Source organism: Lacerta agilis, chromosome 7, assembly GCF_009819535.1.
Source record: "Lacerta agilis isolate rLacAgi1 chromosome 7, rLacAgi1.pri, whole genome shotgun sequence".
NCBI classification, from domain to species: Eukaryota; Metazoa; Chordata; class Lepidosauria; order Squamata; family Lacertidae; genus Lacerta; species Lacerta agilis.
Genome location: NC_046318.1, coordinates 69,178,568 through 69,201,578, shown reverse-complemented (window position 1 = coordinate 69,201,578; position 23,011 = coordinate 69,178,568). Strand labels below are relative to the sequence as shown.

Below are 23,011 nucleotides of genomic sequence, written 5' to 3'. Positions count from 1 at the left end.
GCAATATGGGAGGTGAAATGTTCTGTTTTGTTTTCATCATGTTCCCAGTATTTTGTTTTTTGAACAAATGATAGCCTTTTGCTAAATAAAAAAATTGGTGCTATGAAGTTCAATGGGGCTTATTCCCAAGTAAATGCATATAGGATTGTATCCTAATGCATCTTTCTGGACATAAAGGTCTTAAGCAGGGATAGGCAAACTCCGGCCCTCCAGATGTTTGGGACTACAACTCCCATCATCCCTAGCTAACAGGACCAGTGGTCAGGGATTATGGGAATTGTAGTCCCAAACATCTGGAGGGCCAGAGTTTGCCGCTGCCTGGTCTTAAGTTTCGATTAAGTATTTGTTTTCTTGGCCTTATGCATTTATTAATTGAATAATGGAAAATGCTGTACAATTTTAATTTTATTCAAGTGTCTCTGTGAAGTATCATTACAATAGGAACATGAATAAACAATATTTAGCGATTAGTATGAGAGGTCATGCTCAAATCCATTACCCTTTTGCTCTTCCACCATCACTTTCTGCCTCTGACATAGGTTTACATGATTCCCCATGTTCCATTCCCCTTAAAGTAATATTTTTTCTTGTCTGCTTCTTGGAACTAATAAATTGACCACCAAGAGGTGCTGTTTCCACAACTAAAAGGCAGGATGGTAGAAGCTTATGAGCCTTAACCTTGTTCTGGGTGTAGCTTCTCTTTAAAGGCAAAAGTTAGTCCTTCATAAATCAGAACCACCCACATATGTCAGGTTTCACAGCTGAATGAACAGAATTTAATGGCAACTGTTCCAGGCTACTGATGAAACAATACAATCACAATATTGGGACGTTGCTCTTTATTCATTTTAAGTAAGGTGACATCTACCACTTTGCAGCATCTCTGCTTTTTGCAGAACTGAAGCTAGACTAGAATAGATGAAATGAGGAATTTCTAAGCATCTAAGCTTTAAAAAATAAAATAAATATTAAACGCTATCCAAATTAATTTGGCTCATGGGTAATTTAGGAACAGTGAAAATTTACTTCAGAGGTGTGTTATAAGATTTTTCCACTTGGTATCCATAGACAACAGCGACTCCTTTGCTCCGTATGTTCTTTATGTTCCTTTTCTATAGCATTTGCATAACAATATTTTGCATATGTTTTAAATATGCTATGTAAAGTATATCCGGATATGCTGTGCATTTTTATTATGGGCAATGTGACTGCCAATTTGGATCAAGCATTAGACAACCCCGAGTTTCAATTAGCTCAAATTCAGCTTTATAACAATAGAAAGGCCTTAAAAGTTTGGGGCCAAGATGTCTGAAGGGACAGCTTTTCCCCTACAAATCTGCCCATGAGTAAGATCAGTGGAGGAGACCCCTTCTTGTGACTGCATTGACAAAAGTGCATATTGTGGCACCTTGTCTCTTCAATGTCCCATACTCAGAGATTAGTGTAGCACTGAACTTACTCAAACGCTGGCACCAATTAAAAGCACATAATTTTATCCAGACATTTGTAGGAGGTTAAGCTGCTGTTGTGTGTCTGTGTTATTATTCTTGCATATGATTTATTCATTTATTTATTTGACTAAGTCACTCACTATAAGAGTTTCTAAGCAGCAGAACTACGAATTGTTTTATATGGCTATTGTAGGTGGTGTTAAAATGTATATATATTAGTTGTAGCTTTCCCTGTGATCTGCATGACGAAAAGTGGATTTATAAATAACACTAAATGAATGCAATTAACAAATATGCATTTTTTAAATGTTCACAAGTAGGGAGTTTAAAACCTTTAGAACAGTGTGATAGTCTTGGTGAATGACTGAAGTTTCTGACCCATCAAATGTTTTTGTCTTATTTTTATTTTCTCTTAGGTTATCTGGAATGAATATCCCACCTCCAATTATCAGCAACAAAAACTGGCTAAGACTTCATTTTGTAACAGACAGCAACCACCGATATCGTGGATTTAGTGCTCCTTATCAAGGTATATTTAATGAAAATGTGTTTTTTTTCAGATTAAGAAAGTGGTTTTACAGGCATAACTGTACTTTTCACTAAAAAGAAATAAAAAGAGAGCATTCTTATCCACTACAGTTGGATAGTTCAAGCATGAATAAAATCCATTCTCCTGCTACAAAAGCCACAAAATAGTTGTAAAATTACAGTGTAGATTAAAGCATATTCTTGTTACACAGATTTCAAACATTTATGAAGAATCCGGATATTAAAAAGAGTAACTTGCTGAAGTGCTTCTGAATATTGCTGAAGTGCCTCACAGATTAGCAGAAACTTGAGAGCAAGTGTATGTTTGCAAAAACAGCACATAATGGTAGCATTACTAAAGAGAATCTTTGTCAAGTAAGGTTCATTTCATTGCATGCAGCAATTTCTTCTTGTGTTACTAGTTAGGATTCTTATCTACTTTTGTAAATGAATAGACAGCTGTTGAGAGAGAAATAAAATAAAACCTGAGAATCTGAGGCATATTAATTTGAGGCTGCATTGCTAGGATAGGCTTGCTCAATAAATAAATAAAAAGCTAGGGAAAGTATTAATATATACTCTAGCAATATGGTGCTTTTTTTCAAAACCCCTCATTTTTGTAAGTATATTTTTGTCTTTAATGAATAATATCCAGGGAACTGTTAATGCTTTCTCACACAAAAGGAATTTTGTTTATCTTTGCACACCATGTTCCCATAATATCTAGTTCAAGGGCTTTTTTTTGAGGCATGTTTTCATATCAGTAGGACTTGATGATAGAAACAGCACCTGCTCTTCGCGGATATCACATATGTGCACAACTGTGTTGCAGAATAATCATTAGCATACTAGACTGTCTATGGATATTAACTCTACTCCCGCCCATTCTTCAAAAGCAATTTAAAAAGTGATCTATTCTGTTTGTATAAAGTACAGTAAATACAGTAATTTCAGAATGATACAAATCCAGAGAAGTAATTATAAGCCTTTATAGGCAAGCAAGTAAGTCCCTTGATAGTATTTTCAAGTTGGGATGAAAACATGAATGAGTTTGTTTTTTAGTTTACTATAATTATATAGTTGTGCACATTGATTTCTTCTAAGTTGTGGAATGAACTTGGGAATCAAGCCCACTGAAAATCATAGCACTTGACTGACTAGAAAGGGTCTCATATTCATTAGTGATGAATAAAGCTCAAGTAGAGTGGAAAACATGTATCAATCAAAATATGTATAAGCTTCAGATTTTTGCCGGGAGAACAAAGGGAGAGTCTTGTCACACTTGAAAGTTGAATAAATTTATTATAGTGTAAGCTTTCATGCCATGATAATCATATGCTTGAAGTGTTACGTGGGATGCATTCCATCTTTCAGTTTTCTGTTTTCTGAACCCCTGGTATGGTGCATGACATTATTAGATCCTGTAATAGTGTTGTCACCAGGTTGGCATTTGGGTCTTCCACAGGGTTCGTTGCCTTTGCCCATATATCTTGCCTTTTGTTGCTTATGCCATCATCCACCTACAGTGCCCTTTTGTATTCTGCACAGGACAAACAGGATAATTTCTATGCAAAAAATAAACAAATATTTGACATCAGAAATGGCAGGATTAAAAAACGAGTGGAAGAATGTTTCAAATCCCCAGGGCATTCTGTATCTGACTAAGATGGTCATACTGAAACAGAGAAGCTTCAAAGGGAGAATGTAGTTTGCAACTACTGAATTACAATTCATTAAATGGTTCAATGCTATTACGTATGTGTTGAATCAACAAAGTGGATTTTTATCCATTACATTAAATTGCATTAAATGCATTAATTCATTTACCAATACCAGGATTTCTGTGTTACATACATAAACATGTTTTTTTTGTAAATGACCACTATTTATTAATTTATAAAAAATATTTATATCCCAGTATTCATAAAAAAATACCATTAATAATGTTTGAAGTGTAATTATCACCACCTGTGTTTTTCTGCATTTCCTTTCCCTCTGACCTCACAATTTAGCATTCCCCAATATGTAGATTAATATCCTTTTTATCTATGTCTGCAACTCAGGATAACAATTCATATATTTGAAGTGGATTGTATTCCACAAAAAACTATGCTATAATAAATTTGTTAGTCACAAGACTAAATCTGTAAGGTGCCACAAGACTCTCTTTATTTGTTGCAAGACACTAGCATGGCTACTGCTTTGGAAAATGTTACCTGTGGAAACTCTATGCTTCTTTTGAATTTTTTTCCTTAATTAGTCAACCCATGTGTAGCAAATTTCAGAAAATATTTACAAATGCAAGTTTATTTAAGATCATATAGTTCACGTGTTATGGTGGAAAAAAAAGTTACTGATGCGTTTTCTGAAAACTGTTAGGTGATAAGAGTTTAGGGGGAGGAATGAGTGCTGTAGATGTTCTCTTTCCTTTTTCCAGAGCAGAGCTGTTCTTATGAAAGTCTTTCATTGGTATGAAATGTGGCATCCATGATAGGCCTAATAAGAAGTGAGTGGACTACAGAATCAGACTGATAGCCCATCACATTATTTTAGAATCATAGAATCATAGAGTTGGAAGAGACCACAAGGGCCATCCAGTCCAACCCCCTGCCAAGCAGGAAACACCATCAAAGCATTCTTGACAGATGGCTGTCAAGCCTCCGCTTAAAGACCTCAAAAGAAGGAGACTCCTTGGCAGCAAATTCCACTGTCGAACAGCTCTCACTGTCAGGAAGTTCTTCTTAATGTTTAGGTTTTTTATAAGAAAGCTATGGACAATATGAGCAGTGGTGCCCATAAGGATCATAATATATCAAGCTACAATACAATTGAGGGATTCTTTCAGTGATGAGTCTCTTGAGAAATTCGATTCCTCACCCTCAAAAGAAATACAGTACATTATGGACATAATGGGCTGCAGACTTATTTGAGTTTATGACCACTGATTTCAATGGGCTTAAGCATTTCCAACTCTCGCTGGACTGTAGCCTACAAACAGAGCTACAAGAAATAATTATTTCAATTGTTAGATTAATTGGTAGATTAACTTTACATGATTGATTAGTAGGCTATTTTTTTTTTTTATCTTTAGGGCTTAAAGGCAAAAGGTGCTTGTTTATTTGATGTAGGGACTTCTTTTGTTTCATTGGTACACTGAACTAAAAGGGATCTGTCTATTCAATAACAGGAAGTAGTTTTGGTTCATAATAAGCCGAGCTATTTCATAATTCATACAAGACCGCAAAAATGCCTGTATTGGGGTTTTGGTAATATACATATATATATTTACAATTAATTGTTTTATAAGGTAGGTTATTGATAAAAATAATTATTAGCAGCTGATTCACTCTCAGAACATTATATAAATAGGAATGGTAGGGATATGTCAGTCCAAGCCTTTGGCCATGCCTGTCATTTTTCATTCTTCTTCCACAAACCTATGTCCCCACTTTCGACTTCTCTCCAAGTCTGGAAAAGAGCTGGCTGAAGTTCTTCATGCATTGTAGGGTGTTGCATTCACCTGCCATGCCATATCTTTCCCCCATCTGTGTCCTTGATCCTTTAGCCTCATTCACTTCCTTAAACTATCTCCCTGGGGGGCAAGGGTATGCGTCCAGAAAACAGGCATGCTGGCACTTGAAGTTTTTGATTGTCTTTGGACAGTTTTGCTTGGCAGCATTTAAAGCAAGTATTTCTGCATAGTACATACAGGCGCTTGTGAACTGTCATTTCTGTAAGGAAAATAACATCACCTTGCTTGTTGCCACTCTCTGGTAAAAGAGGATGCATGCAAACCATAGATTCAAAGCATACACACCCCTCCAAAAATCCTGGAAACTAATTTGTTAAGGGTACAGGGAATTGTAGCTCTTTGAAGGGTAAACTACAGTTCCCAAGATTATTAGAAGGGGAAAAGTGCCCTGAACGTATGGTGTGTATGCAGCCAAAGTATTATTTTCTAAGCAAAAAACATTCACACTATGCTGTTAGAAGCTATCAGAGGCAAAAAGTCTTCCTTTAGGAAATGGAAGTGTTGTCCAAATTAGAACAAAAGGATCACATACTCTGAAAAAACAGATGCAAAGGATGATAAAAAGGGCACATTGCTAAATGCATAGTGACCAATAAATAAATAAAATAATAGCAGGAGACTGGTTGGGAGGCAGATGAATCTTTGTGTGATGACAGATTAACATCTCTTCTGGGAAAACGGGTTGGAAGTATTGTAAAATATAGAATTGCCAAGCATATGGAAGAACAAGTCTTGCTAAAGCAGGAGCAGTATTACTTCCCTGTCTCCCTGACGTGTTAAGAGTTATTTGAGAGTGTCACCAAGCACATGGATAAAGATGATCCAGCTGATATTGTGTACTTTGGAAAAAAAAAAACTTTTGACAAAGTACCTCACAAAAGACTCCTAAGTAAACATAGCAGTCATGGAAAAAGAGGAGCAATGCCCTTGTGCATCAGTAATTGTTCCCCACAATGGAGGAATATAGACAGTGGAGCCCCAAAGAATTAGCATTGGGACCTGTACTTTTTCACTTGTACATAAATTAACAAGGGGCAATGGGTGAGCTGTGTGGTAGCCAAGTTTGCTAATGATACCAAATTGTTTAGGGTGGTTAAAAAAGGGATTGCGAAGAGCTCCAAAAGCATCTCTCCAAACTGAGGGAATGGGCAATAAAACGGGAAATACAATTTGAGGTAAACAAGTGTAAAGTAATGCACTGACCAGAAATGTAAACCTAGTGTGTGACAGCTGTTAAAAGGGGTAATTCTGTGCTATGGATCACTAAGAAAAGAATTGAAAATAAAAGTGCCAATATAGTAATGCCATTATAGAAATCTATGGTGCAACCACCCTTGGAATGCTTTGTACAGTTATTGCTGCCTCACCTCAAAAAGGAAACTGTAGATCTGGAAAGCGTTAAGAAAAAGGCAACCTAAATGATTTGGGAATGAAGGAATGCCCCTATGAGGAAAGGTTGCAACATCTGGGGCTTCTTAGTTTAGAGGAAAGGTAAATAAGAGTAGACATGAAAGAGGAGCATACAATTATGCATTGTTGAGGAGGAGGAGGAGGAGGAGAAGGAAGAAGAAGAAGAAGAAGAAGAAGAAGAAGAAGAAGAAGAGTTTGCATTTGATATCCTGCTTCAGCACTACCCTAAGGAGTCTCAAAGTGGCCAACATTCTCCTTTCCCTTCCTCCCTCACAACAAACACTCTGCGAGGTGAGTGAGGCAGGGAGACTACAGAGAAGTGTGACTAGCCCAAGGTCACCCAGCAGCTGCATGTGGAGGAGCGGGGAAGCGAACCCTGTTCACCAGATTGCAAGTCCACCACTCTCAACCACTACACCACACTGGCTCTCAGAAAGTGGATAGAGAAGCTTTTTTCCCCTCCCATAACACTAGAACTCAGGAACTTCCAGTGAAGGTGGATCTTGAAAGATTCAGCACAGGTAAAATAATGGCCTAGTGGCATAGTTAAGCTATGGGATTCTGTCTCACAAGATGTAGTGGTGGCCACCAATTTGGACAGTTTTAAAGGGGGATTAGACAAATTCTTGAAGGAGAAAGCAATCAGATGCTACTGGCCACAACACCTATGTTCTGCCTCTATTGTCAGAGGCAATAAAGCTATGAATACTAGTTGCTGGGAATAAAAAAATGGGGAGAGTGCTGTGGTGCTTCCCATAGACACCTGATTGCCCATTGCAAGAACAGAATGCTGGACTAGATGGGTCATTGGCTTAATCCAGCAGGCTCTTCTTGCGTTCTTAAACTTTAGAATCTGAATACTTTGAAAAGAGAAACCATTCAAAAGGGTGGAAGGCTTACACCATAGGATTTTTTTTAAAATGTTTTGAAATGTCATATCAGCAACATATCAACTTAATATTGACAGTACTAAATGCATAATGAAAGATTTTCTGTGGAGATGCATATATGACATCAAAAGCGTAACCCGGTTTGATAATGGGTTACTTCACTTTATAAACCCTACTGGGAGGCATTATAAGGTTGTAGTGCTTGTTCAGAAACTTCCATGAAACAGAGTGGAATGGCTATTTGGCAAGTTGAAACTGGTAAATTAGGTGGATTAATACAAACAAATTAAAAGTGCAAATAAAATATTTTTAGCTAACTATGGAAAAGTTTGAATGGACAATCAAATTAATGACAAAACTACCAGGCAATGGTGGCCAATGGTTAAGTTAATATTGAATAATTGAATAATATTGGGTCAGCAATGTAATTTAGCTTTTCAGGGGGGCATATTTAGCTACAGAAAACCCTTGTCTACATAAATGACAGCTTTCTATTTTCTGGAAGAAAGTACAGTGGAACCCCGGGTTACACACATGATCTGTTCCGGGTCACCGTATGTAACACGGGTGTGCGTAACTCGAATGCACGTAAAAAAACCACGAAAACCTGGAAGTTGTGCTATTTGAGCGCTTCTGTGCATGCATGAAGTGCGCCGAAGCGTTCTGCGCATCCGGTGTTCACACGCGCTCCCACGCACTCTGGAAAACACTTCCGGGGGCGGGAGTGCGTATCCCAAACGTACGCAACACGGAGCGTATGCAACATGAGATATGACTGTACAAGATTGGAACACGCTCAACCCTACCGAACTGAAAATCTGAAGACTAGCTAATGTTAGTGTAATTAAGGTATGGCATTTGAAAGGGCATGACATTTCAAACAATTTTTGTTGTATGTAAACACAAGCATCTCAAAACACACTCAAATAATACTTATGCATGATTAAGAACATAAGAACAGAGCTGCTGGATCAGACTGAAGGCCTATCTGGCCTAGCTTCTGGATCACAGTGGTTAACCAAATGTCTGTGGAAAGTTCATAAGCAGAACAGGAGGACAATGGCTCTCTGCTGCTCATGATCTCCAGCAACTTGTTATTATAAGTATTTATAGAAAATAAAATGCATCAGTAGGAATGTTTGCCAACCGCTACTTATTTACAGCTTGATTAGTCAAGCTTGGGTGGGGACAGGTGAGGGGCAGGTGCAAAGGCTTGGGAGTCTAAATGGGCTAGGTGGGAAAACAAACAATCTGTTTGGCATTAACACAGTAGGTTTTCCCCCCAATATAATGTTGTTGCAAAGTCTGAACTCACCTGTTTCACTTCACCTTTTCAGTTGTGGTTTTCTCTATGCCCTCTTCCTCTTTTTAAAAATTGCACATTTACTACAGTGGTACCTCAGGTTACAAACATCTCGAGTTACAGACACTTCGGGTTACAGACTCTGCTAACCCGGAAGTAGTACCTCGGGTTAAGAACTTTACCTCAGGATGAGAACAGAAATTGTGTACTGTTGATGCGGGAGCAGTGGGAGGCCCCATTAGCTAAAGTGGTACCTCAGATTAAGAATGGTTTCAGGTTAAGAACGGATCTCTGTAACAAATTAAGTTCATAACCAGAGGTACCACTGTAATACACCCACACCCACCCACCCCACCCACCCACATATATATATACACGCAAAAGAGAGGGGAAAAAAACACGAAAAGGGAAACAAAACAAAAACAAAATTATCAGCTTACATTCTATCTCCTCCTTAATGCAGACTAAGTAAGCTTTTACTAGCTTCTACTTTATTGCAAAGATGGCAGAGGAACAAGTTTCTTATCTTTTTGCAGTAACTGAATGACTTGTGGTCCTCCCTTCCTTCATAATTTGGCATTATTTTATTCTGTCACCTATTAGCCTACTACTTTGTTCATTGTAAAATTATATAGCACTAGTACATTAACCCCGTTAAATTAACGGGCGCTAGAACATATGTGGTCAAACTGTTGCCCTAGCAACGTCGGGGACATGCGCAGAGCTGACTGAGCGGCTCTCGCTTATTTTGTTGTTGTTGTTTTTCTAACAACCGAGCAGCTCTCGCTTGACATCGCTCACCCGCCGCCACTTGTAACGGCCGCTGCCACTTAGAAGTAAGTCCACGCGAGCGCGCACCCGTCCTGTGCCCGCGCACACACGCCGCTTCAACAGTTTCGCCAGGCCGCCCGAAGTCTCTGCGCTCCAAGTCCCAACGGCTGTCCGTCGGGCACATGCGCAGTAGCTCAATCCCACGGACACAGGGACTGGACGCAGAGACACTTGCACTTTATTATAGAAGATATCCTTGTATGTATGTTGTTGGCTATCCTTGCACATATTTGAATTTTAGTTACAGGTAGGTAGCCGTGTTGGTCTGACATAGTCAAAACAAAAAATAAAATAAAAAAATCCTTCCAGTAGCACCTTAGAGACCAACTACGTTTGTTCTTGGTATGAGCGTTCATGTGCATGTGTGTATCTGAAGAAGTGTGCATGCACACGAAAGCTCATACCAAGAACAAACTTAGTTGGTCTCTAAAGTGCTACTGGAAGGATTTTTTTAATTTTGTATTTTGTATTTGAATTTTCTCAGAGAAACTGATAGAAAATGTCAGGTTAAATGAGAGGGAAGTGAAGTCAGGCTTCACTTGTGTTTTTTAAACATTCAATTTGGGGCTCATCCAGACTTCCTTTTGTGCCATGTTTCTAGGCAAAGGACCACACTTTAAAGCTCCATGCCCAAGTGCTGTTTTCTTCTCTCTCTTTTTGCATTCCCCGTGAAAACCCACTTTTTACTACTGAATTGGAGCAAATGGCAGTCTGCAGAAAGCCCACATTGGCTTTTGTTCCGATTGAGCAGTAAAGAGTGTATTTCTCTAAATACACGGCACATATTCAATTAGTAAAGAAGGATTAATGGAAATTTGCTTCTCTCTCTCTTTTTACTGCTTGACTTTTTAAATTCAGTCACATTAATCTCTTACTTATATCTGTTCTGTTTGATTTTTAATCAAAACAGAAGGAAAGGAAAACTGAACCAAGCTGTATTTCAATTCCAGGAAGTCAACTTGAAATAGTTGTGCAAATTTATCTCGTTGCACATTACTAAGAAATGGGACTTGCACATTAGATGTGGCACGAAATAGCTCTGCAGAATTATACCATAATCTATTTCTTTTACTGTGTTCACAATAACAGCCTGTATCTGAGAAATTGTTATGAAAATCAATCATATCCCCATACTACATTCTAATGTGTACAGCGATGTTCAAAGGGTGTATAGTTAAGTGCCAAACTGAATTTACAGTCCATTTCACTGTTACCCCAAACATTAAAAGGAAAATGAAATGTAATGTAATGGAGGTTGTTAAAAATAATTGCCCTGGAAACTGCAGAGTAAAAACATTATTTGATTTTTTTTTCATGTTGTCAGATAGGAGTGCTTTGCTGTTATATCTTAATTTGAATATTTCTTAATTTGTTTTGTATTTTTTTTATTTGCATCCTGCTTTTCTTCCTAGGAGCTCAAAGACACACACACACACACACATTTAGGCATGTGTTTTAATCTGGTTTTTAGTTAATTTTTTACTGATAATTATATTCTATTACTCTTCTTGTAAATTGCTTTGAGGTTTTATTATAATCAAATGGTATATAAATTTTGTGAAATAAATAAATGTCCAAGGTCACCACTGCTTGCCCTTAGTGATGAGTTAATCACTTTCCCAGTCTTCAGTTAACCTAAGTGTTTCTAATCTAAAATGTCAGAAAATAGCTCAGTTATTTATATTTCTAATCCCAATTCTACACGCTTTCAAAGCCTGCTGCACTTTTAAGAAATTGCAGTTTTCATGAACCCCTGCCTCTAATTTGCTGTGAACCCCCGTCTTCCCCAAAGTATCCATGAGCCCTCATCACTTCTCCAGCTCCTCAACTATGCTTGCCTTGCTAACTACCGCTGGGATTTACTTTCAGGTACAGTGCCATTGAACACTATGATGCACTCCTGAATAGGACACGTAAAGAACTGCATCTTTTCCCTAATGCAAAATTATTACAAACAGCTTGCTCCTAGCTGCTTTTAATTAAGGCCTTTCCCTTTTGCCTACTAGCACCCCTTTTGCCCTTCTTCCACATTTTGGGTTTTGTTTGCTGCTTAACTTCCAGTCTCATAACGGGTTTTGATGAACTTCAAAGGCCTAATGACCTCTTTGTACATTTTAGTTTATCTTCCTTTTTCATTTTTGAGTGTGCGTGATTTCTAACGGATCGATGCCTCTTCCGTCCCGAGACTTCTCTCTCAATCTGGAAAGTTGAATGTCTAAGACCCGATCCCCCCCCCCCGGGGTGAAATAAAGACACAGGACGCAATGTATAAGGTTAAATGGGCATGAAAAGGCCACAACCTTATTGGTTACGGATGTTGAGCTTAGGCATTGGAACTACCGACTATATCCGACTCCAGCACATTGTGCTGGCAGTCCGGGAAGGGTTAACCACCAATGGGTGAGAGAGCCCTGCTGCTGCACATCAGCTAGTGACTCACCCTTTGATTACTGATCTGGGGCGTGCCTTTGGCCCTCACCAACCACGGCTTCGGACAGGGACACGCCCCACGGACTCATTTGCTGAAGTACCCTTCAAAGCCTTGGGGGGAGGTGATGGCCGAACCTCCCCCCCACACCTTCAACCTTCCTAAAATAATCCAATGCCTAACCACCAAAACCAAGTTGTGACGAGTTGCTACGAGGTAGGCGAAAACCACCAGGCTGGAGCCAATTTGCCTAATGGGAAAATTCCTACCAGGCCCCTTAACGGCGACCAACCGCGGTCCATAGCAAGGTCAAGAAACTGCCTACCTAAAAGGGCGGGAAAGCGAGCAGGAAGGCTTATTCAACAAATCTCCACAAAGATCTTAAACATGTATTTTATTGAACTTCACAAGGCACATGGACTCACATTCCAGTGATATTCCTTAATATTCCTTCTACCCAATACTAATACACTGATTTGCTATCACTAAATAAATAAACCCTGTGAGGACAGAACAATGTCTCTTCCTGCAGGTTTTTTGGACTAGGAAATACCTTATGTCAGCAAAAAAGCCATCAGGAGCAGGATATCTTGTCTATCAGCTCTCTGCTTCTTACTTTCTATAAACAACCCAGCTTCCAAAATAAAAATAAGCAAAAATAATTTGCATCTGATAGGGAGTTTCAGCTGTTTCCTTACATTTCAACTATGGGCATATTATTATTTGCTGCTAAACTCTCTGCCAAATATAGTATGCTTTAGCTAGCAAATGACTTGAGGTGGAGGGAGAAAGTTAGCTGAGAAGGCATGGGAAGTAACTATAGTAAAGGTTTATAATGCTGTTTTATGTTCTTGGAAGTTTCTGGGTTTTCCACTTCAACTTCTTTGAGATTCTGCAGTGTTTCAGTTTATGATGCCAGATTATTTACCATACTCTTTAGAAACTGCTTGGTTTAGTTAAATCTTCTCACAATTTTACATACATATAGAGTGCACTGATTTTACATGCATGCATGTGCACAACCACACATACACACTCAATCTACCAGTGGCACTCTAGGCATAAACATTTGCCTGTTACCCTTGAAAAGTTATGCCTTTATCTTTCCACTTACTACAATCCTCTGAAGACAAATGTACACACAGTTGCCTCTGTTAAGAAAGGGATTTCTTGGATACGTTTACAGAAGCAATCTCTACTTTAAAATCGAAAGTTCACTGTATAAACTGCATGCATAAAACTTCAGTGTTTTCCAAGTGCTATCTGTAAATATGGGCACTCCAATCTAATGCCAGGGTTGTATGTGCAATAAGTGTTTGCATGCACATAATATTTGTTCTGCCCATACAAAGTTGTTAAGGATGCAAGTGTGCATGGGCAAGCAGGGGAAGAAGTGCAGATCAGTGGGAAATCATCATTGTTATTTTATTGACATCTTTATTGGTTTTTCACTTATATTTTACAACCATCCTTTTCATACACAGCAATATTCACAATAAACAATTCGACAAACTGAACATTCCAACGTTTAACATGTATGCATAAAGTAAAGAGAAAGTAAAAATTATGTTACTTATCTACTTATTTTGTTGTTACTTTGTTTATACCTAACTTCTTTCCACCTCTTACTTGGGTGGAATTCTATGTTATGTGCCTTTCCAATTGTTTCTAATATTCTATTTACCATCTTTTCCACTGTTTCTACTAGTTGTCTTTACAAGAGTCATTGTAGCCCAGTCAAAAATTTAAAATCGTCGCAGTAATCTTCCAGATTTTTTTTTTTAAATTTTACTCCAATTATTGTTGGGTTTTTGGTACTCTTGATCACTTAACTGCCCTGTCAGCTTGTCCATCTCCTCTTTGTTGGAATTTGGTCTCCTTTCCATTTTTGTGCTAACAATACTCTTGCTGCTGTGATGGCGTACATCAGGGGTCAGCAAACTTTTTCAGCAGAAGCTAGTCCACTGTCCCTCAGACCTTGTGGGGGGCGGACTATATTTTGAAAAAAAAAAAATATGAACGAATTCCTATGCCCCACAAATAACCCAGAGATGCATTTTAAATAAAAGGACAGATTCTAATCACGTAAAAACACGCTGATTCCCGGACCATCCGCGGGCCGCATTTAGAAGGCGATTGGGCCGCATCTGGCCCCCAGGCCTTAGTTTTGGGATCCCTGGCGTACATGAACAACTTCAGATCTTTGGAGATCTCATCCCCAATGATTCCTAAAAGGAAAGCTTCTGGCTTTTTGGGAAATGATAATTAAAACATCTTTTTTAAGTCATTGTAAATTATATCCCAGAATTCTCCTTTTTTTTTTTTTTTACAACTCCACCATGCATGATATATTGTTCCTACTGCTTTATTACACTTCCTACACAGATTTATTTTTATACATCATCGCCAATTTATTGGGTGTTAAATACCAGTGGTAAAAATTTTTTTTCATATTTTAATTTTCTTTAAGAGTGTAGCATGCCGTGAATTTGAGATCTTCCCTCCATATTTTTCCCATGCTGAAAGTTGGATGTTATGACCTATATCCATAGTCCATTTTACCATGACTGACTTGACCTCCTCTTGCTTTACCACACAAACTAGCAGAATTTTGTACATTTTAGAAAGTGTTTTATCCTCTTTATAATTCACCCCCTTTTCAATTCTCAAAAATTCTGTTGCAAAGGCTTTCTTTGTATCTTGCCTAAAAACCTCATGCAATTGATAGTATTGTACCCAGCCTGTCAATCTGCCTTTAATTTCTTCAAAATTCTTAAGTTTTAATTGGTTATCTTCTTCAATCCGTAAATCTTTGTAGTCATGCTCCATGTTTATCTTTTTTGTTGTCATGGCCTTCAATGGCAACAACCACCAAGGTGTTTTCTTTTCCAAAATATCCTTATATTTTACCAATACTGAATATAACAATCTTTTTTACCACATGATTAATAAACTCTCTGTGTACACTCATCTTTCCATAACATAAGTAAGCAAGCCACCCAAATTGGTTGTTGAAACCCTCTAAATCTAGCAGACCTGTATTTTTCAAGATTATCCACTCTTTGATCCAAGAAAGGCATGCAGCTTCATAATATAATTCCAAATTTGGCAGGGCAAAACTGCCTCTTTCTTTAATATCAGTTAATAACTAGTAATTAATTCCATGTCGTTTCCTCTGCCAAATAAACCGTAAAATGTCTTTCTGCCAGATCTTAAAGTGTACCATCAGGGGAAAATCATTATCAACTTCTACGATTAGCTAGAAATAGCAACCAAATCATTATTTCAGTGTTCATTCACATCAGATTGCTGTGTGCAGTACTAATCACCTGGGGGGGGGGAGGTGCATGCTACTTTCTCTGGGTGAAATTCACCAGGCCTTCCCTGTCAGCAGAAGCCTTGACAAAGCTTCTACTTGTGCAATAGGGCTTCCCCCCTCTCCTTCCCCCATCCCCAATTGCCCTTGAGTCAGGAGAACTTCCAGAACAGTATACTAGGAGAGGAGGAGGTATCAGTTCTGTCTAGCAAGCTGGAAAGCTTGCACAGACAGAAGGATTGGAAGAGGAGTATGATGTTTATTTCCACCCTCTGAAACAAACTCCCAGAGACATAAGCAACTTTTTACAATATAAGGAGGGGAAAAAAATGCTTTCCATATAAAAAAGCAAGACAACATGCCAGTCTCATTTCATGACCCTGTCTAATATCAAGTGAATTCAAGGAAAACAATAACAGCTGACCACGATTTGTCAGAGACCACCTACTGTTGTGCTGGCTGCCTTTAAAATGAATGAATGAATGAATGAATAGTGATTTCCCCACCACCACCAAGAAAAAAGGGGAAATAAGATACCCATGCTTCACAACCTCCCACACAAAATGTGATAAGGCGGGGGGGGGGGCAGAGTAGTAGCACCTTGTTCTTCCCTGACTCCAAGTTTGGATTAACTATGGGTGGTTTGAAAGCATAGCCCAGATTTAATTAAACTAATACTTGGTAAAGCAGACAAACTCTGCAGGAGAATCTCTGACAAATCAATAAATATTAATAAAAACAAGAATAAATAAAAAAGCAACCAATAATGATAATAGTATTATTTCCCCAATCCATAAAGTCGTGTGTCTACTTCTGTGTATCCATGAGGACTTTCAGCATGTGTTTCTCAAACAGTAGTTCTCTGTGAATTAAAGATGCATGGGGAAGTTTTATCATATTGCACAGGTGTTATGTACTGAGTTGAATAGGATCCAAAATGCAGCAGTAGGACCCAGAATGCAGCAGTCTGATTGGTCCGCAGGAGCCACCCAATCCAGCTCCAGGTGGAAGTGAATCCGCAACCTGATTGGCATACAGGAGTATCCCGGAATTAGCCAATCACGTGGGGCCCATTGTGTAAATAATGTATATAAAACAGACATTTTGGGGGAACTTCCATTCCTTGCTACTATGAGCATGAAATCCACACTTGACTGCGAGTATATTTCAACAGGAGATGCTGCTGGCGAAAGGGGGCAGAGATGCTAGAATTTCACTGGGCATGCCAAGTACATGGGCACATATGGGTGCTGGCATCCATTTGTCTTGGGAGACAATGGAAGGGTGTGCCTTCGGAGGTAGAGTCAACCCGTTGGAGAGTTACTGTGCCTGTTGTGGCTGTAGAGACCATGAGAGATATGTTTTGTTGCAAATGGGGCAGATTAAGATGTCCGGTTGTGCTGCTGCAAATGCACCATGATGTTTCTTCTCTCTGCACTCTTGCCAGCAGTCATTCCTCCTCTGGTCCCTGCTCTGGATATATGACCTGTCTGTCTGTCTCTAGGCACTGTGATCATCTGCAAGGGATTCACATATAGCTTGGTTAATGTAGCCCAGCTTTCATTTCACATTTTCAGACATCTTTGTAGCACAGATTTAGACTGCCAACAGGCAGTAGAGCATGTCCTTAGCAATCCTGCCATCTTCCATTCTGTGGATATGACCAAGCCTGTGTAGATGTCACTGAGACAGGAGTGCGAACACGCTGGGAATGTGGGCTTTGGGGGGGGGGTACATCTTTGTTTGAGACCCTGTCCTGCTTGCCAGGAGGTCCTTCACACGAGTAGGAGTCTGGCGGAGACACATGCCCAACTGGCATGTACTCTCCCTCCTGGTCGGTCATTCAGGAGATTCAAAATCTTTCTCCAGCCCGAACATCACAGTGACTGATACTTTAGAGGCATCAGCAAACTTCAGGATCAGCAGAGTATAAGCGGTCAGAGTACAAACTCAGTAGCGCAGCATTTGGCTAAAGTTCGTTTATTTACATATACACACTCGTAGCATCGTAACTCAGCTCCTTCCTCTTCAGCATCAGACAGCAAAGAGAAAGAACAAAGGACAAACATCCTACATCACAGAAACACAGTAATACAAACATCCTGTCTCTGTGACTTCCCACAATGTGGAATGAAAACATACACCGTCATGTGATTAAAAACAATCCCATGACTGCAGCACGGGAAAAGAATCCTAACACTGCTATGTGATGCCCAAAATATTCTTGACACAGTGCATATGGAAAGCATTGATGCATTGTTCCTAATGGGTATAAGTTGCCCATAAGTCACTTCCATAAAACAGCATGCTCAATATACAAGCCTGGTAGACTCTATTGTTGTCAGTCATTAGCATCAAATTCTCCCATTTTGGAGAGGTGAGCCATTGTTGTAGCTGCTTTGCCAATACGCTTGTCCAGCTCAGCATCAATGGAAAGGTTGCAGGATTAAAAGATATCTCTTTTAATACAGGGTGATGGTAGATACCAAACACAACAAAAACAATACAATATGCAGCTGAGCATGTTATTGGACAGATCTGAGAATCCAGATAGTCAACTTTTTTCACTGTCAAATTCCCCCATGTTGTAAGTTAGCCAAGTTAACTGAATCAGAGATGCCTCGGGGTGAGCAGGCAGCATGACAACCATTAGTTATTGCTTTCGTAGTAAATCCAGAGCATGGAGGACATGTTGCACAGGGACCAATTGATCACTTTTGCACGAATACCAGGGACTCAGCTACACAGCTGCAAATAAAACATTTTAAATGTGTTGTAAAGTGAAATATACAACTGTGGCACTGGAAGGTGACAGTGTGCTATGCAAAATTCAATGTGTTTTTCAAAACGTTTTTTTTTTAAAAAAAGCATTTTCACATCGTTTTTTATATGTGTGTTGATTCCACCCAGGAATTCTATTAACAACAAATTTAAGTGTTTTTGCAGTATGTCAGTGTGTTAAATATAATCCAGGATTTACAGGATATATAAGCAAGAAGGCTAAACATGTGGGAGGACAGGGGGAGAGAGATGAGAGATCAGTTGTTGAACAGGTGATAGTGGAAACTGCACTCATGAATGAGAGTACAAAGAGAGCAAGGAAAGGGAAATGAAGATGATTCCCCTCCCACCCCCACCCCAATATAGCAAGAGCCAAGAGAAGACTTAATTTTGTTCATGCAGTGAGGAGTCAGGTAGTTCTGAACCAAAATGGAGGTTAGGGTAGACTTATTTTTTTTTGGGGGGGGGGGAAGAAATAGTCCCCTGTATAATGTAACTAAATATGAATCCACATTTCGACAGAACTCAATGTAGATGTAATTGCACACCAACGTATTCTTGCACAGAACTGACAGGCAAATAAACTGGCAAATTGGCAAGTGCAGTAGTCAGAGAGCACTGGCCTGGTTGTCTGAGCAACAGGAATACACTTCCCTTCCAAACCTCTTTGAAGAAATGCCACCTTAGAGGATCAGTCAAACAAAATGGGAAAAGGGGGTAAGAATTGTTCAGTGCATACTGTGGAACAACAGTTTTAGCAAAGGAATACATGAACGAAGGGTGAAGAAGGAAGGGATAATCAACAGTGACACAAGGAGGAAGAAGATACCTCAAGACGGAGAAAAAAACATTTTGACATGCCATTGGAACTCTCAAAGTTAGTGGGGATGACAATTAACTAAAATATACAACAGTTTCTAGGGTGTCAAGAAGGCACTGGATTCCATTTTGACCCGTGTTGGTTGCATGTAGTGCTGTTCCCGTTCCATTAAACTTTGGCTTCTGACAACAATTATGTTATTCATCTTGTTGTCTGCTGTGAGGGAATTTTTAATTAATTGTGTTATTAATAGCATCATCATTATGTTATCCCACACCACTCATGTCAATGCGAAGGCCATTCATTTCAATGCAAATGAAACACAATGAAATGGGGTGGAGAAAACACGTCACCAGTTACATATCATTTGTGGACTGAAAGCAGCAGCAGCAGCAGCAGTAAATGCCAATCATACAGGTAATTGCTGGATTGATTTCCATTCTGGGCATTGAATGCATAAGCAAACAACACTTTCTGCTCCATTTTGCTTCTGAGTTATCTGACATCCCTGCCAGTTTCCGCATTTTTCTAAATAACAATAATTGGATACATTCAACTATAAAAATTCTTTGTAACTTACACTTGCTTAACCTCTATGCACTTACATGAAATACATTCCCCATCCGACAAAATATAAATACGACAGTAACTGGACAGAATTTTACAGAACTGAATGTCCAAAATTCTGTGCATAGTAATATGCATGCGCAAATGTTGGTAATCCTACTTCACATGATAAAGCTGATAATCAAAGACACGAGGGGAAATGTGATATTTCAGGGACTTGGGCAATCAATAGTTGATTTTCTATCAATGATTTACTCTCAGTTCAGAGGAAGGGGCAAGGTTTTGAAAATAGGATTGGCTTGATATCTTAGCATTCCTATGGAGGCCTATGGTACAAAGTAGAGAGTGTAATATAGAATACACTTGAAAATGGGAAGAAAACTGCTTGATTCCTCTCATCTGCCCTAAACCATCAATAACTTTTTGTGTTGAATGTTAGTACTCAGTTCTGCGTAACAATATTCAATATGCCACGTTCTGCATGTTTGGGGATAGGATTTTGCAAAGAAGGACTCCCCCCCCCCATGCTATGATAGCATTGATTGTACTTTAGCAATCTAAAAAATAATAATAGCAGAGTCATTTGCTATTCCAGCAAATATTCCAGTGTTAGGGTGCCCCCCCCCCCAGGAAATAGTTCTTCTGGTCAATTTTTTGTTTTTTGTCTGTTGCCTTCCTGTGGATGGTACAAGAACATTCATTTCATTTCACATTTCATGCAAAATAGATCATCAGCTGTGCATGTAAATGCACTATTGGCTTAGGATTTCACTTGAAGATTGTGATGTTTCTGAAGAGAAGAAGCACAGGTTTGGCTTCTGTGGAAAAACAACTTTGCTTCCAGGCCTTCATAATGCAATTTTAATTTGCTTTACCTGTTAAAAAACAACAACAACAACAACAACCTGCAAACCCTAGTCAGGAAATTAGGGGTGGGCCATAGCTCCATAGCAGGACACAATTTTTGCATGCAAACCCCAGCATCTCCAGGTTGGGTGTGGAAATAAATATTGGAGAACCACTGTCAGTCAGTTTAGAGAACATTGAGCTAAATGGACTAATTGGCTCAAAATAGTGTTCATATGTTCACATATAATCTATGTTTATATTCAGTATCATGTGATACCTTGACAGTAATTTGCATTTCACTTAGTAAATTTTGGGACAGCACTGTGTTTCCACAATTGCCATTATTTGCCACTGTTTTATAACAACGAAGTTTGATTCAGTAGTGCAACATGACTTTTCCTATAGGAGCTTATTGCTTGAAAACCATTTCATAGGAATAAGCATCCCTTTGGGAAACATTCTGATCATACTATGAAAAGACCTATCACATTATGAAATATGTCTACTGTGATTCTTCTAAATCATACACATTCATAATTAATTTGTCCTGCTCTTTTGGGTAAAATAATTAGTAAGCTCTGTGTGCATCCCATGTATTTTTGCAAACACTGCCAATAGAATGGCTTGATTTATAATAAGGGGATTGCCATGATGGTGGTTCAGCACTTGTACTGGGTTCTGGTTGACAAATTCAGGGCAAAATGCCGTTGTGAAGTTTAGAAGTGCTGCAATTTGGAGCAGTTGTAAAGCCAATGTCCCCACAGTTCATTATCAACATTCCAAGTCTATCTGTAGTGACCTTAGTCATTATCCATGTTGTGTAATTAATTATACTGCACTTTGACATTGTTCAGGACAGTACAGAAGAATATTCAGGCTTCTGGCCAATTGTTCCTTGATGAATAAAACAGATGTTAGAGCCTTCTTGAGTTCCTTAACACACAGTGCATGTTCTGTTATGGACGCTTTAAACCCATTTTTCTAACCCAAAATGATCTTCTTTTTCAGTCATCCTGTGTTTCTTTTCTGTCCCACCATTTCAATCATATACAGTCATTAATTTATGATCAGTTTGTCATTAACATCAATCTAACATGCACCAAAGTTCATGATTAGCTCCGATATACACAAAATAAGATTAACCAAATTGAGTGCAGACCATCAGCTATGAAGGCCACATGATTTATATCCAGAAGGTTCTTGGTCCAATCCCCAGCATCTCCAGTTAAATAAATCAAACATTGAATGATACAAATACTCTCTCTGTCAAGACTCTGGAAAACTGCAGCTGATACAGGGCTAGAGGAGGGGAAATGTCTGACCTGGTAGAAAACAGCTTCTGTTGTTCCTAATATGGGCTTCAAGGTGCTGGAAAATCTGCCTGCTTTTGAAGTTCCCAGAAGACAGGATATGAAGGAATATTATCCAGTCCATCCTTCCTTAACCTGGTACCCTTTAGATGTTTTGGACTACAACTGCCAATGGTCTTCCTGGTTTCGCCTGTCAAGTGCTGGAAAAGCTACCCGTTTTTGCTCTTTCTGGCGAATTATTTATTTAATGCCCACCATTCACACTAAGGCCTTGGGGCGAGTTCCAGCATTAAACCACAATACTAAAAAACAATTTAATATAACTTGCACAATAAGATAGTACAAGAAGTTTATCTAATGCAGCTTTCCCCAACCTGGTGCCTTTCAATAAACAATAATAAGCATTAATCACACCTTCGATTATCCTCATTGGCTATGATACTGCCACCTGTCAGCCCCAGTCAGCATGGTTGTGCTGTCTGAGGATTGTGAAAATTGTACAGTAGTCCAAAAACCTTGAAAGATGCCAGGTTGTGGGGTGCTCAACTGGTATGACACCATTCATGGTTGATGGACTATGCTCAGCTTTGTAGGTTAAAAGCTGAAGAGACTTACGTTTGTGTTTTGGCAAACATGTTAATCAAGCATGGTTGCTGCAAAGTTGAGACTTTCAAATAAAAAGTTTTATATACCGCTCACCAGTTTCACCTTTCACCAGCAGGTATTAGAACATTTCTTTGGTGGGACCAAAGCAGATACTTGAGTCCAACATTTGCCTGTAAATATAGCAAATTATATAACTTGGAAATAAAATGGACATTTCTGAATTTCCCAAACAGTGCATTCTGTAGTTTCCCTTCTTTGTTTTCAAGTTTATACAATATTATTTTAGTTGCACTCTTTTTAAAGCACTTTGTCTTTATTCTATTTGCAGTGTTTTCTTAGACTTTAGGAGAAAGCTACGCATTCAGCAGCATATCAGGATAGCAGATTAG

The 23,011-nt window shown here is 38.9% G+C and overlaps 1 protein-coding gene across 4 annotated transcripts in view; it reads left to right on the top strand.

The window, feature by feature from the left end:
• The window catches only part of CSMD3 (CUB and Sushi multiple domains 3), a 567,871-nt gene that overhangs the window by 234,583 nt on the left and 310,277 nt on the right, over window positions 1-23,011 (top strand). For all 4 annotated transcript variants that reach the window (XM_033155765.1, XM_033155768.1, XM_033155767.1 and 1 more), the window contains exon 6: window positions 1,868-1,980. In XM_033155765.1, the coding sequence (XP_033011656.1) occupies window positions 1,868-1,980 (113 nt within the window). The remainder of the gene's footprint in view (window positions 1-1,867; window positions 1,981-23,011) is intronic.